Here is a 17,365-nt window from a genome sequence, read left to right as displayed (position 1 = left end):
CATTCTTTTCCTCCACTACTCTGATTGCAGATGAAGGTCTCCCAAGAATTCTACTGCCAGGCACATTAGGTCAAATAGGCATCAGTCACTGACCATTCTCCTTCATTGGAAGTTTGTATGTTCAATAAATACATCACAACATAAACTGACATACTGGCAACTGATGATACAGAGAGATTATACAGTACAGGGAGAAACAAAATGCAATGTCTGTGTGTTACGGGTTTTTGCATGTTGTCCAACCTCTGTAAATGTTGCATTCTTTTGAAAGATAAGGACAGATCAAAGAATTTTTAAAAGAAACAAAAAAACATTGTTGAAAATATATTAAAAGTAAGCAAAATATTAAGTATACCTATAGTACACTTCCAATTATCTACATATAGAACACTTTCATGTAGTGATAGAGGAATACAAAACACTTTGTCTACACAGTAGATAAGTACAAAATATACAACATTTTACAAAATTGAGGAGTGAAGGCACCAACATATATTTTTTACACGTTATTATTATTATTCTTCTTGTGATGTGGTGTGGAACAACTGAGCATGGAGGCTCCCAAGCTGTTCTATATTGCTCTGTATTATGAATCTCAGCGTGCTGGTATACTGAGGTCCAGGTGTAGAAAGTGTAGGATCCCTCCACATAAGTCCAGTGCTATCTTGGGTGAAAAGAGCAGGAGATGGCACCTGGTCACGCATGTAGTTCCACACGCAGTCTCGCAATAATTGTACAACCTGGGGGGAAAAAGCATAGTAACATTAAGGACTACATAATATTTTTGTGACAGCCATGGTTACAAGGAACATGCATAACAAAAAAATTATGAAACTGGTTCAGCATTTGTACAGACATTTTGTGTGGGTAAGATAACTAAAAATCAATGCAAAGTGCCACACATAGCTTTCTTTAACAACAAAAGATGATTTGTAAGCCCTATAAGAAGTGTTGGGGATACGGAGAAGCTATTCAGTCATTGAGTGAAACAAATACTTCCTCATATTCTTAGACTGCCCAAGTACCGTTCAGGGTATATATAAAATTTTAGAGCCGGGAGGGGGGGGGGGGGGGGTTCACGATAGCGAGGCAACCTAGTCTTATTACCATGAGACGATAAGGAAGTATTGTTTTGCTGAATGTTGTTACATATGGGAATCCACAGGAATGAGAAAGCTGACAAAGAAGCCAGACAAGCCACTAAGAAATGTTTTGTAATGCAGTGTACTGTGGTGTCACCGCCAGACACCACACTTGCTAGGTGGTAGCGTTTAAATCGGCCGCGGTCCGCTAGTATACGACGGACCCGTGTGTCGCCACTGTCAGTGATTGCAGACCGAGTGCCGCCACACGGCAGGTCTAGAGAGACTTCCTAGTACTCGCCCCAGTTGTACAGCCGACTTTGCTAGCGAAGCTACACTGACAAAAACGCTCTCATTTGCCAAGATGATAGTTAGCATAGCCTTCAGCTACGTCAATTGCTACGACCTAGCAAGGCGCCATTATCAGTTTATATTGAGATTATAAAGCCTGTACCGTCAGACCGATGTTCTCCAATTATGGATTAAAGTTAAGTATTCCAAGAGCTTCGTACTTTATTTATTAGACTCAATTCCCATAACTGTTCCAGACCTCACGCCAGTCTGCGTGAGCTTAACGCGTGCATTTCGGCCTCCTCTAGCTATACTGTGTTGGCTCTTCTGCCAATACATCATGTACTATTCTACTGCATGCTACTAACTCACAGTTCAGCCAGAAATACAAAACAACAAGCTATACCAAGTGAAGCCGACTACAAGATCCTATCAGATGTAACTTTACTCGCTCGGATGGAAAGAGGTCACGTTAACAAGTCAAAGAATTGGACCACGTCTTTTGACAAATGACTATCTTCTCTGCAGAGTGGTAGTTTCATAATTTAATTGACAATATCTTACTTTTTAAACATGGTTGTAATTTGTCTCGATAATATCCTGATCTCTACCTTTTGAAATGATGATATGAATTTGTGACAAATTTTAGGGTTCTGTGTGTTAACCAGTTACCTACCCACACCATTTGATCAGCTGTATGTCTCCAAATGGCATGTTCATCCTTTTTTGTAGTTCATCATGAACCAGTCACTGAATCAGTGTTAACAGTTTTGACTGTTGTCTGTTGTACCACTTTCCTTTTAATGTAAGTTTGACAAAGATTAAGGTTTTTATTTACAATATTTATAGATAGTTATACAGCAGAGTGTGTGTGTGTTTACTGTTTTATCAAATACGTTTTACTTCTTTTCATCGATATGGGCACTGATGACCAAGTCACATTGTATGAAATATTCATTAACATCAATGAACAGGCTTTGATAACCTTCTGGTGGAGAATGAGAATCAAAAAAATGACACAATTATCCTAGAATGTGGGCACTGGAAATACGCCTGCTCTGTAAAACATAACAACCAGCAACCTGCAACACGATAAATAGTGAAGCATAATACTGGAGATAGTACAAGTGATTCAGTTACACAATTCATGGTATACTTTTGGAAATTGGTCTCTTCAGTAGACAACCGCATTAGTACCATTACTTCTCAATGTTTTTATTACAGCAGGCACAGGAAAATTGTGACTGAACTATGGAACACAGAAACAAGTTGCTTTTTAAGTTAAATCATACTTCAAAGTAGCATCAATTATGATGGCATGATACATAATCTTTCAGCAGAATCCTTTCTCAAAGTATAGACTGTGATAAATTCTCTAGAAGCCCTGCACTCCAAATTTGCCAAATATAAATATTTTTGAACATATACCACATATGATAGATCTGCAGTTCACATGTCCTAAATTCATTCAAGTAATTTACAAGAATTACATGATCTACACATGACTGCCATTCCTTCTAAATCAGGCAATAATCTAAAACTCTTGTTTTGTGTGTTTAAGTTTGAACCACCGACACAGTACTTAAGAAAGTTGTTATATGATTGTGGGTGATCGAAGTTTGTTACGATCAGTTGTTCTTTTACAACAATTAGTGTTCTATAAAGTAAGGTATTAAGAACTTCTTTACAAGATTGATAAATCTACACATAAAACTGTACAAAAATAATTCACAGAATGAAATAAACAAAATACAAAAAGAAAACTATCTCGTCTCAGTTAAAGAATTAGTAACGAATTTTTATTTTTATTTTTAAGGTCCAATAAGAGATGTACTGTAATGCTGATTACCTCATGGGAGCGGACACGTGTCACAACATCACCTAAAGCAGACAGTGGTGGTGGAAGAAGCTGGCCTAAGGACATCAGTTCAAGCAAGCGTACTGTAGTTGCAATAATCGCAGGTCGTCGCACCTCCGTCCCTCCACTCCCACTCCACTGAGAAAGTAGTGTGGCTGTTAGCGCACGGAGTAACACAGAGCAGTAGCACAATGCCGGTCGGTGCTGTGCAGTGAAGCGGGCAAGCACCCATGCCAAAGGTCGCTCTTCGAAAACACGTCGAATGTGTAGATCACGTTCCACTGTCACTTTACAAAAGTCCTCCTCTGGCCACGGCAAACCATTGTACATTACATCAGGCGATATTAGTTCTACAAGCAGCAGGGCAATACTGGTTACAGCCTCTAGAGAAATAGGATGTTGTACAGGCAGTTGATTACCATCTTGGGCTTTGGCAACTGTGAACAAACATACCATTTTTACCAACTGCCGTAAAGAACCATGACACAATAAAAAATGTAAAAAGATAGTCTTTAATTTCTTTCTTTCTTTCAATGCTACAATATAATGTACAAAGCAAAAGTCACCTTAATTATGTTATATCTTATAATTAAGCAATAACAACTGAAACTAATTGTCTTTGTTTGGAGAGGAATTTATCCATGAAAGTTATCATCAAACTAAATCCACATACTATTCCAATATGAAGAAGTGAAAATCTTCCATGTTCCTGGAGGGAATTTAGTTTGCAAATCACAAAAGAAAAGAATAGGTTGAGAATATTAGCACAGATTACAGAAAAATGGATACCAAAAAAGGAAAAGGAATAAAAAGAAAGCAACTGAAAAGCAGCACTGGGAAATGACACGGCCTTCTGCAAATTGTAAAGCAGAGGCCAAAAAATAAATAAATAAATACAGGAGAATGGTAGTAGTTATCTCGAGATGGTGTGGAAATGAAAAGCTCATAGACAACAATGGGAGCAATTACTTAAAGTTGAAGACAGGTAGGTGGCAGGCATCTACAATATGCTGAAGAGGAAATTCTCACTGGAGAAGTTCAGTGGTGCATGTTTATTCCTCTCCATTGTCATCAGCTTAACTCCTGAAGCCAATAACCTGAGTACATACTCATAGGGTGTGAGTGTCTGCACTGACAGTAACCCAACATGTACATGCTAGAGGCCGTCTTGCAGGTAAAACTGTATTAGTCTGAAATCTGTTGACAATAGGCAACATACTTCATCAGCTAAGTGTATGAATATCTGCACTGAATCACCATAAAGAACTATGTCGGGAAATGAGCACTTCAGAAAAAATAGAAACTACAGACTGTTCTTGTGGAAAGATAAACAGGTGTAAAATGGTATGTGAAAATATTTAGTTGGCCAAGTGCAATCTTATGTTTGCTGGGTTATGCATGTTGCTATGTGCATTCCGTCTACACTAGTTTCTATGTTTTGAATGCTCATTTTATATTTGATCAATGTACAAAGGGTATCAATAAATCATATTTATCAAATTGAAGCCACTCATAGCCTCCCTATGAAATCTTTAGTGTACAAGAATGAGAGAAGGAGGGTAAATATGAGGACAAGAGCCAAAGGTGATACACAGAACAATAAAACGATTACATGCACTACCTTAGCAGAGAAAAGAGGTAACGAAGAGGAATGATTATAAACAGTATTAACAACAAAATAAGGTTAAAATTCTGGAAAACTTATTGCAGGGAGTAAATTTATCAGATATTGCAAGGTGTCAATAGATCATACAGTGGCACAGAAATAATAGGGCAGTACAAAATGTGACTGAAAAGGGCCGCTAGTATCAGTAGAAGCTACAGAAGAGGAGTAAAGAAGTATGAAACAGAATAAGAAATTAAAATAAAGAAAGGAAATAATGATATGAAATGTATGTACACTAAGTTAGTATTACCATTTGGGTTTGCACAGCATGCTTTGATGACCTCAATTAGCAAGCAAGTATTGTTGGCTACAACATCTGGTGAAAGACAGGCATCTGGATCTGGCTGTGCTTTCGTCTGGTTGTTTGTATGGAATAAGGATGATCGACGTTGTACCACAAGTGCTGTTGTGCCCTGTCAACAGAAGAAATTTTACTACTACTGATTGCAACAAATAATGAAAGAATTTTAACATAACAAGTTGCTCCAAACTGAATTACAATATCTTAGATAAACTTCCCAGGTTTCAGGAGGTAGTAGTCTAGGATCTAAAGATAGGCTAGTGGAGCTGGAGCTAAACTAAACAAAATTACATAAACATGGTCACCAGAGGTGTGGCGTAAAAGAGGATCTAACATAACTAAAAATACAGGTCATGTTTTACTACACAGAAATATAGCAAGGAGGAATTCCAGGTGTACATTTTATTGTAAAAATGAAAATTTGAAACAATATTACAGACACTGAAGGAATTTTGGACAGAACAGCAATACTTGTTTTAAAAGTAAACAAAAAGTATTCCTCACAAATTGTTGAAGCCATTTGATTCTGATGGGGAAGTACATCACTTGAAACTGATAAATGACAGAAAATCCCACTGAAAGATGATAATGGAGGATTTCACTGGGAAAACAGATCAAAACCCAAAGACAGTTCTTCAGTGGAAAATGGAATAAAAAATGCTAGAGGTCATGCCTAAGTAGAATATGCCTATAAGAACAGCATGTTTATACTCACAAATTTTTATGTAAGAAAAAAATTAAATATAGAATTGGCAAGAACAAAAAGTGATTATATTTTATTAAAAAATAAATAAACTATACATATATAATAATCTTACACCACTTTAGAATTTCAAGTGAGCGAAGACTTGTAAAATGTAGAGTAAAAACGAATACATTTACACCTTCCCACATACTCTGCAAGACATTAAACAGTACATGGTGGAGGAACTAGGTACCACTGCTAGTATTCCCTTTCCTTTTTCAGTCACAGAGCAAGGGAAACATGACTGCCTCTACGTCTGGGTAGGACACCTAACCTTCTTTATTTTGTTCTGTACAAGCTGCATTCTGGAAGTAGTAGAAGTGTTCTCTCAGTCTGTTGCAAAAGTATGTTTTATAACCTTCCTTAACAGCATTTTGCAAAAACATTTTCTTTTGCCTTTCAAGCATTCCCACAACACTCACAGACCATTCCCAATACACTCTTGTACTGATCACTAAAAAATCTAGTAGCATGCTAATGAAATGATTTCTTTCTTTAATTTGGCACAGAGTGGATGCCACACACTGCAGCAGTACTCAAGATAAGAAGCTAGAAAGAAACAGATCCATCCAGCAGGAAATTATAAGAAAGAGGTACACAAATTTGAGTTAAGCAAGAAGTTCAGTGTATTACATAATGTAGAATACACAAGCATAGATCAGAGAGAAAATTATTTAACACAGGTCTGTATGGACACAGCAAAGGAAATTACACTTAAGAAAAAGGCAGTTACAAAAGAGAGAGGAAGAATTTGAGGAGTCAGTATAATCAACACAATAGAATATGCCAACTTAATCAAATGTATTTGGAAATGAGTTCAAACAGGTGTATAAAGAAAGTCAATATTTCCAGATGTTCATTTAATTATTAACTGCCAAAGTAAACTCATTACCTGGCAAGGGTGGTAGAACTGTTGTATTTATGCCGAACAAACAGGGAGGGGAGGTAGCAATAGCGTACACTTCAGTACTCTTACAAGTGGAGAACTGTCACAGGCTACACGTCTTGCACATCCTGAATGACGTGCACACTTAGAACACGAATAGAACAGCACAGCTTAGCATTGCTTACTCAAGAAGCTCACTGGCAGTATCCATAAAATTACCTTCTCTACTGATGTCGCTATGTTTCACAGCAGTTGATTTATTATCCTCTGTTTCATTCGCAGATGATCTTGCCAAATGTTTGTTCGAATGTGTGCAAACAAATTTTTTTAGTGTCCTCATCTGTCAAAGTATCTCTCTTCCAGTGTGCTTGACACCTTTTTTTTCTTTTTCTTTTTTTTTTTTTTGGCAAGATGGCAAGATACAAGGCCTATCAAGTCTTCTAATATCACAATAGTAAAAGTTAATATCAAAGGGAGGGGGGGGGGGGGGAGACCAGAAAGTCTAGTGGTTATTGTTTCTGCTAGTAACACCAAGGTCCTGGGTTTGATTCCCAGTGATCAATTTAAGGGCACTAGTCCATGAATACCACCAGGAGATACCTTGAAAAAATTGTCAGTTTTCTGAACAGTGTAACTCAAAGAGTAATGCTTACCATCTTTTAAGAAATCTTTTGGGACCATTTTTATGTATGAACCATAGCTTTAGCTCTTACACTTTGTTTTAATTGTATTTTTTGTTGCAAGTGAAATAAACCATGCTAATTATTTATGTAATCATAGGTACACATTACTCAAAATACAAACAAAGTAGAACATTTATTTCTTTTTCTGTAAGTTCTTTACACTATAATCTTTAAAGCAGACTACTGAAATGACACTGCTGTCATAAAGTGTGGTACAAAAAAAATTAAGTATGGTTTTCAAAAATTATATCATTGTTCACGCATGGTGGTATAAAGAAATGCACTAACTACTGAGGAAGCACACTGTTATCAAACAGCGTAAACATATTGGAAAAGGTCATAGAAAAAAGATTGCAGAAAATTCTAGAACACCAATTATAGGAACAACAGCATGGGTTCAGAAGTAACAGGGGAACAACTCCCTCTGTCAGTTAAGGGAGAAGTTTTGGGAAAAAGGAAAGGACTTGATAGTAGTATTAGTGGATTTGGAAAAAGCATATGACAGTGTACCAAGGGATAAAATATGGGAATGCTTGAGATAACATAATGTTTCCGATTCATTAATTAAAAAGGTCCAGATGCTGTGCAATGGTTGTGAGAGCAGGGTACAAGTAGGAGGTGGAAAATCAAAATGGTTTAAGACAAAGAGAGGTGTTCAGTAAGGCAGTTCACTCTCCCTTTTACTCTTCATTACACTTATGGACACAATCATGAAAAAAATCAAGGAAGAAGAAAATGAAGATCTCAACACATTTGTTTTTGCTGATGACATCGGCATTTGGGAACAGATGGAAATGGAGGTTCAGAGGAGACTAGATTACTGGGACACAAAATTAAAAAAATTCAAGTTAACTGTGAGTTGGAACAAGACAGTGGCAATGAAGATGAGCAGGACACCCACACCATGTCACATCGTACTTGAGGGGGAGAAGGTAAAATGTGTGAAAAGCTTCAATTATCTGGGCAGCATCATATCATGCAATGGAAGTACCAAACTATAAGTCATAAACATAATAACAAAAGGATCTAGCTTCTTTCACCAAGTACGAAAACTAATCTGGGACAAGGAAATCCCTCAAAAAGCCAAACAGACCATGTATAAAATTTATCTCCTGCCAATCATGATGTATAGTCTAGAGGCCTGTGTGATAAATAAGAGAGAAGAGAGTCAAACACAAGCATGTGAAACGAAGTTCCTTAGGTCAGCTCTACAAAAAACTAGGAGAGACCGAGTCAGGAATGATTTTGTAAGGAGACACCTGCAGGTGACATCGACTACAGAGGAGAGGATGTGTGCTTGGAGATTGAAGTGGTTCGGTCATGTGAAGCGAATGCATCCGACTCGAACTCCATGCCAGTATTTGGAGATGGAGATACCAGGAAGAAGACCATTTGGGCGGCACAGAAAGAAATGGACAGACCAGGTTAAGGGAGATCTCAAGAGGAGAGGAGTATCATGGGATGTAGTGGAGAGGGAAAGCTATACCAGGACAGAAACCCAATGGAGGCAAATCATTCATAAAGTTCCTACCCAGCTCGCTGGAAGGAAATCCTGATGATGGTATGAAAAATTTTGGAAATGAATTCAGGGTTTTTCTTCAAAAAAAGGATTTTATTTTCAAATATACGTCATGAGAGTAGTCTACTTCTTAGTTAAGAAGGTTTTAAGACACTACAAAATTTCAGCTCTCTATCTTTAATAGTTTTTAGCCAAAGTGTACCAGAACATGAAATAATTTAACTTTCAGAAATTCAAGTTCAAATTAAAACATGCTTTTTCTATTAAACTTGCATGGCACTAATCCATCCACAGGTCCATATTCATTTTGTTTCCTGTGTTGTTCTTCTTCTCTTGTCTTGTTCATACTTCTTATTCTTGCTTCTTTTGTTGCTTCCAACATTGATTTTTCTGCTTTGAAGAGTCTCCATCGGTCAATGGCTATTAGAGCTCTATGCATATTTAGTCCACCATGCACTCTCATCAGTTCTATAACATTAAGCCTTGACACTGCTCCATCATTGAAACATAGAACAGCATCAACCCCGCCTATTTTCAAAGTATTTAGTCCTATTAGGACAGTTTTTGGTATCCATTCCCAAGTACAATTGTTGAAACTTTCATTTGGATTTTGAGTCCTACCATATAAATATTTCTCTAATAATCTTGTGTCACTAATATCCCTATACATGGGTTTTATAACTCCCATTACAGCGAATGGCAAAGAATGTTTATGGTTGTAGGTCTCACCTTTAGTAACAGCCCTATGGTAGCCAAACCATGGATCACTGCCAGGTGGGCAGAGGGAGGTGGGCAGAGGGCATAACATGGGTTGTCATCCGTGGAGGATTTATGAAAGAAGGTAGCACATACTGCCTTTTTCATTCCCTCAAGGTAATTTTTATTTTGTCTTGTGGCTTGTCCATAATAATACTACAACCTGTCTATTTTTTCATCTTTAAGCCAACCTCGTCCACTAATGCACTTACCATCAGCTAATTTCTTTCCCTTCAAATTCCTCTTCAAGTTCCGTAATCTTGTATCTAACCTTTTCTGGACATATCCATATTCCTTTTTTTTTGTGTCGGCATACGGTTTGGATTCACAAACTTTTGGTACCCTTCTGAGTCTCCATCTCCTAGGCAAGATGTACACATATTTCTCCAATGACCTGTGAAATATCTTCACAACACCTTCAGATTCCACCCTTCCACAATAACAGCTAAAATTAATCACACATTTATGATTTTCAGTTCCACTAGCACAGCCATGACAGTACTTGGTAATACATTTCACATAAATGACTTTACGATTGTCAAAGGCGGTAGCTGTCACTACACCAGTTAGGGAACTATGGCCTCTTCATTGCCAGGAAGCATCTAGGGCTGCAGACATACATGTATTGCTGTCATTCATGTCTACAATTTCTGGAACAGCATTTTTCATACTATTAATTGCTACTTCTTCCTGTCACACCTTGTAGGGGGAGCACAGAAAATTCGTGCACTTCTGTAACCTTTGCCTATATGCCTCGTAACATAAGCAAGTTTAATATTTGTGTTATACAGACTCTGTTTAGTTATACCAAAAGTATAACTACATTTGCTTAAATCACAAAAATTACAAATAGTTCTTAATTTTGATGCATAACCTCTTCTAGCACATATCTCCTCAACTACCTTCACACCACTATTGCCACATTCCTTACACTGCAAAGCTTTATTTATTAGTTCAGATAGAGCAGAGAGTTCAACAATGACACAACCTGAATCAATAGTTGGTGCCTCTATATTTATCAGCATTAATACTGCTAAGCCCTCTGTCCAAATATTTTAGTTCTAGCTTCGCAGCACTTGGAGTAGTTGAAGGTGATTCAAGTGTTGTATCACGTTATATTCCAGTATTAGCAGAGTTAATCTGTTTGGTGAACAGATTTCCATAAAATTTACATTGTTTAGTACTGAACTACTTAATTCTTCCCATTTCTTTCAAGTGGAATAAGAAACTTACGCACACTAAAAGAAACTCACGCACACAATTACTTCGCTGTCAACAAAATATTCGTGCCAAAACAACAACAAACAATGACTAAACTCTCCGTATAGACAAAAGATACGCAACTGTAAAGCTTTTGCAGGGTAGCCAACTTAAGGGGCTAGAATGTATGCCACAGGGACATTGTGGTGTGTGGAGCCACTTTTAAATTCCTCTAATTGTGGTACTTTCTGTGGTCCACTTTCCTGGAAGTAAACTTTTTCTCATTCAGAAAATTCAGAGAATTTTTTAAGACAAAAATTTTAAAAAATTGATTTTTTGACAGTTATTCATGTACAAGTCCCCTCAAATATTTTTTCTGGTGGAAAGGTATGCACAGAAGTACTCTCAGCCTTATAGGCTAATTGAAAAGGTACTTGAATACAAAAGCAATGAAACAGACAAGCAAGTCACTGAAGTAACACTACGTCGAAAGGCTAACACCATGTACGATGACACGCAATGTTTATTTAATAGCAGCAAAAGCATCACTCCTCTTGGGGGTTTTTAAAATGTTGAACTTTTATGCCTACTGATCCTATTCTTTACTAGTTCTTGATCAGTTCTATACGATTCTCCGCCACACACCGTCAGGTGGCTTGCGGAGTATGGATGTAGATGTAGATGTAGATTTTGGTCTAGACAGTACGGTGGCGGTAGGTAGGGAATCATTTTCTTGAAAAGGAGGGGGTCTGTGCTCCTTAATTAATGCCAACAGTTCAGCTTTCCTTGTCTCTAAGTACTTTTAATTTTGTTCTGCCCATTTCTACATGATAGCCTGCAGTTTTCCTGTGATAGTCAGAGGAGAAGTGAACACGAAATGAAGCTCTGCATTCATAACAATGTTATGTTGCCTGGCATTGTTGTTTGTCGGTACTCTTTGGATACTGCTACTCTGCAACATTTATTCACAGCATAGTATGTATGAATCTGTCTGTACTTTGTCTAAATAAACCACTGGCCACTGTTATTCCAGAGCTTCATTTTTTCACAGATTGCTCTTATTTACATCTGCTCTCATCCACATGCAATGGCTCCTTTATTCTGGCACCTTTTGAAATCAAATACGGCAGCTGTAACAGTATTTCTCAACATTTCTTTGCTAGCTTGGTAGTCCAGTTCTGTGTGATAAAACTTATTAAGTCAGGGTTTATATATGGATAGGGAAACAAATTTCCTGGATTTTTCTCAAGTTTCCTTGTTAAAAATATATTTTTTCCCCTCGCAAAAATACAAATTTTCCTAAGTGAAAATACACTTTCTCCGTATTCAGTGACAGTATATTTTCCCTCAGAACAAAAAATTCAATTCTTATACACCACTTCCCCACACTTAGGAAACAAAACCCAGAAAAAAAAGAAAAGAAAGAAAAAAAATGCATTTTGGAAAGATCTATTATATGCAGTAATATGAACACTACAAAATTTTCGTATTACAAAAGTATAAATACGAATTCCACCAAACACAACATGTTAGTTTCCGAAGTACTGAAATCCAGATTGTGATGCGCTTTTATCAACCAGTCATAGCTCATGCCGTGTTAACTCACCACTAAATGAAAGCAGATACTCAGAACATAGGATACATGATGTAGTCAGCCAACAGCAACATCACTGTAAAGCAGAGCGAAAACATACAGAAAAAGTTCATCGTTTACATTAATGTATGCATCGTATAGCTACAAACTTTCACATATGTTCTTTTTTTCTTTTTTTTGCGTGTGTTACCCTTTAAGATATATCAAACACAAATGTGCCAGTAAAATATTGAATGATGGCATAAACGTCTTGTCTTCTGGGTTCAAAATTTTTCTCAGTGGCTGGTCCTCAAAAAATGTTAAGTTTTGAATGACATCCAAACACTCTTTGATTTAAGAAAGTCATCACACATTCTCACATTAACATAATTCACTTTAAGTAAAAGGAAATTTACTTTGAAAGTAATGTTTCTCAAACCACCATTTGCAATATTGTTCCCACAACCTGTTAGAAAAACAGCTGTGATGTCATGTTTATCAAAAGCAGTTGTTATGAGGTATTGCGTAGTCTTTGTCCTAAATCCTTTGAGACATTTTGCTGTTGGCGAACACTTATCTGTGCTCTGTATTTTGTTGTTGTAAATGGCGCATTTTCTTTGCAACTTAAGTTTTACATTAGTGTTCTTCTCTTGTCTGTGTTCTATTGCTGCAGTATTATTGTACAGTAGCAGGCTAAAGTAAAATTCTTTGTTAGAGCATCAGTTCTTTTCAGTTGAAATTACAAAAATTTAACTCAAAACCAAGTAATGAAAAATTCCTGGAATTCTAAAAAATTCCTGGCTTTTTCCCAGTTTTCTCCCGGATGAAAAATTTCTTGACTTTATATCAAATTCCCCGGTTGTTTCAAAAAGTATCCGCCCTACAAGTTTTTGTGAAGATGGTATTTCCTTGTATCGTAGGTTTCCTGGGAAGGTATTTTTTGCAATCACTTTTAACTCTTGCACTGTGAGGTAACAACACATGCTACTTTGAACTGGAGCATGACCAAGTTAGTTCCTGAATCAGCACATCCTCTTCTAGATACAGGCACTATTATTTCCCTGGCCTGCACATTAATCTGACATTTATCATGGGGTGGATATGCTTGATTGGTAAATTCTTCATCACAGCCTGTCAACAGTCGATGCCTCATAGACATTATGTGAAAGTAAATTCTTCAGGGAAACATCTCTGGCCACTTAGCTTTTATGTCACTGTGTTTAGAGGCTCCAAATTCTCAGAGATAGAGATCTTACACAGTTCTGCAATCCTAATCATATAAGTATTTTCACATATCCAATATTTGGCACAAAGTTCATTTCAGCAACAGAAACCCTTCTTCATATTGCAGTGTTTACAAACTTCAGTTTTTGATGGAAAGGTAGCCTTTGAGACACAACAGGCTCATGACTTATCCATGGAATTAGGAAAATTAAACATTTTTGTGGAAAGATGCACCAGACATGAATATTTCTATTTTCATTTGAAATTCACTGAACATAACCTTTAATGTAAAATATGACAGAACATATAGTTACTAACAATAAACAACTTTTAAAATGATATACCTGTTTGTGGTGTTCATCCAATAAACTAATATCTTCCTGCACTGGGCAGCCAGATTCTAATGGAGCTCCAAAGAGATATGCATATTTAGTACTAAAAAGAGACTCTTCAACCAGCTGCCTTAGTGCCAACACTCGAGCTGGTGCACTGTTCACTGACATGTGAGAGAAGAGCTGACAGCAAATTTCTGTCCCACTCTGTTGTTTTACTGGATCTGTAATAATAAGTCCACAAATTAGTATAATGAGAGAAAAAAGAAACAATAAATTAAATCAAAAGATCTTTGTCTGCACTTGTTGTCATAACAGGAGGGTCTCTATGATCTTAAAGTTTGAGGGACCTGACCCTCCATTCTAACCTTCCCCAACCTATCCCTCTCCCCTTCCGAATAAAGGACTTATGTTTTGAAAGCTAGGATACTTTTTTCTACTTTCACAATTGCTTATCACAAGTGATACGAATTTCCCCTTCTGAATGTATGGACTGGCGATCCACACTGCCTCTTTGTAATTTTACAGAAATAATAAATTACACGTATCTTAAAGACAGTCAGCAGAAAATGATTTATTATGTAAGTGATGAAGATGAGAGAGCTTTGAAGGCGGTTGGGGGTGGGGGGTGGGGGTGGGGGTCAGACAGATGTGCTTAATAGCAAACCAAGGAACAGGAAGAGGCAACTCTCACAACTTACATTTTCTGCCATACATGTACCTTTTCCTACGAAACTTGTGGAAATACTGTATGAACATATATGAATGAGTGCCTTATACATACTTATGTGCTACAGATTTTTCAAATCTTCAAAAATAAATGAGAACTATTAACAAAATAAGCTGACAATTTTATTCAAATTCAATATATTCAAACAGTTATTAAAATTTACTGTACACAAAAGTGTTTGTACTCAAACAGTTAACCATATCTGATAAACATGCATTTCATTTTTCAAGTGATTTTTTAAAGGATAAAAGAGAGAATACAGTCATTAAACAATTTGTGGAATGAATGATTTCATAGTTTTTGCTACACATATCTGAAAATTGGGCCAACACAAGTATTTTGCATCTTTTGGCCAAATAGCTTCTCTCTGCCACTTATGATGGGGTATAAAAAAAGGAACCATTTTTTTAAAAGCTATAAATTTTCAAATTTTTTACAAAACAACCTATTCCCTTAAAATACTCTTCATTACAACTAATACATTTGTCCCACCAGTGCTTCCACTGTTCAAAATATTTTTATAGTCATCTTTAGAAATGGCTGACAAGTCCTCCCTTGTTTTTTTTTTTCTTGACTTCTTCAATGTTATCATATCGGTGTCCTTTCAAGCCTTTTTCATGAATGGAAATAAGAAAAAGTCACATGGAGACAGGTCTGGAAAGTAAGGTGTGTGGGGCAGTGGAACCATGCCATTTTTTGCCAAACAATAACAGAGATAGCTGTGTGTGTGCAGGTGCATTGTCGTGGTGGAAGAACCAATCTCCTGTCTGCCACAAATCGTGTCTTTTTTGATGAACACTGCTGCGCAATCTTCTTAAAACTTCCAAACAACAGGTTTGATCGATGGTCTAACCTGGGGGAACAAACTGAATGAACTATGCCCTCAGCATCAAAAAAGCAAATCAGCATAGTTTTGATGTTTGATTTGACTTGACGAAAATTTTTTGGACGGGGTGACACCACCTTTCATTGGCTTTACTGTTGCTTTGTTTCTACGTCATAACCACAGCACCATGACTCATCACCGGTAATGGCCTTTGACAGAAAATCTGGATCAGTTTCAAGCTGTTTCAAAGCACAACATGTTTCAACTCGACATTTCTTTTGATTGTCAGTCATAACTCGAGGAACAAACTCGGCAGCAACCCTCCTCATTCCCAAATATTCACTTAAAGTTCGCTAAACTGATCCAAGATAGCTCACTAATCTCTGACAGTTCATCAATTGTCTGTCGATGATCTGTGAGCACAAGCTCTTGAATTTTTTCAATATTTTCCTCAATTTGGACAGTTGATGGACGTCCAGAATGAGATTGTCATCAGTCGACATGTCACCATTTTTAAATTGAGCGAACCACTCGTAAACTTAAGTTTTTCCCGTAGCGTCATCTTCGTAAGCTGTTTTAATCATTAAAACATTTCAGCAGCATTTATACCAAGTAGAAAACAAAATTTTACAGCCACACATTGTTCACTTAAAACTTGCCCTCATAAAAAATGAAACAAGAACAAAACAGCACTAGCAAAAACAATCACTACATATGAACAGAACAAAACAGGTCGACAACACAGGCGGCACTGAACTGGCAATGAGTTGCACTATACACGCCTCATGGCAGAAATGGGTACTACATAAGCTCTGCCCACGGCAATGTTATTCCATTTTTTTGAGTAGCCTCTCATATAGTTTATTAGCAGATATAGTTAAACAACTACAGCATTGCATTTTTGAAGCCGTTCTCAGTCATGACATAACAAGAAAGAAAGGTGCCTGAGACAAACTTTAAAACTAAACTGAAATTATTTTTACTGGACAGCAATTTCTACTTACATAGATGAGTTTTAAAAGTGACTGACATGAATCCATATATATGAATCATCAACCAATAATTGAATCATTTAATGTCATTTCAAACAGACTGGTATTATTTAACGCATTAAGTAGGAAAGATGAAAACAAAGGCAACTCAACATACAGTAGGAGCACTTTAGCAATGTTTTAAGTCTCTTGTATATGTCTATCAGCTGATCAACTGATCAACTTTATAGTGAGTTGTCACCACAACACATAAAACAATGAATAGTTTCGGATTTAGAAGTAACAGCAGTGGCAAATCACAATGTTTTGAAAGGTGTCTATCATTTCCTGATGAGCAACTAGAATGCTGCAGAATGGGTGTTCCTCATCTGAAGTCAGATATCTGACATTAAACATGAATCATTAGTGAGTGTGCAAAAGCTTGCACCCAAGCCTGTAGGAGTCACTGTTCACATGACTTGCATTCTGCTGTCTGGACAGGGCACTTATCAATGCTGTTGTTCATAAATTGACCTCTGACTGGCTATTAAAAAATGAAAAAAATATATTTTCTTATTTACAGTCTTTACTTACATGCTGAAATTACTTCTCCATAGCTGCCAACTAAATTCAAACATATTTTGTACTGTGACCCTAGTTACCTTATCCCTTCATAAAAGAATAGTGTTGATTGGTGCCTTAGGCAGTTGTCGACAGCATCC

General features: G+C 36.9%; 1 protein-coding gene across 1 annotated transcript in view; it reads right to left on the bottom strand.

The window, feature by feature from the left end:
- Positions 1–311: 311 nt before the first annotated feature.
- LOC126175549 (integrator complex subunit 5) overlaps positions 312–17,365 on the bottom strand; it is a 117,311-nt gene continuing 100,257 nt past the window's right edge. The window contains exons 13-16 of the mRNA XM_049922393.1: positions 14,129–14,340; positions 5,148–5,310; positions 3,223–3,668; positions 312–740 (exon numbers count right to left, since the gene is read on the bottom strand). Of these exons, the coding sequence (XP_049778350.1) occupies positions 516–740; positions 3,223–3,668; positions 5,148–5,310; positions 14,129–14,340 (1,046 nt within the window). The 3' untranslated portion in view covers positions 312–515. The remainder of the gene's footprint in view (positions 741–3,222; positions 3,669–5,147; positions 5,311–14,128; positions 14,341–17,365) is intronic.

This window comes from Schistocerca cancellata, chromosome 3 (assembly GCF_023864275.1).
Source record: "Schistocerca cancellata isolate TAMUIC-IGC-003103 chromosome 3, iqSchCanc2.1, whole genome shotgun sequence".
In the NCBI taxonomy this organism is placed as follows: Eukaryota; Metazoa; Arthropoda; class Insecta; order Orthoptera; family Acrididae; genus Schistocerca; species Schistocerca cancellata.
This window is presented reverse-complemented; position numbering and strand designations above follow the sequence as displayed.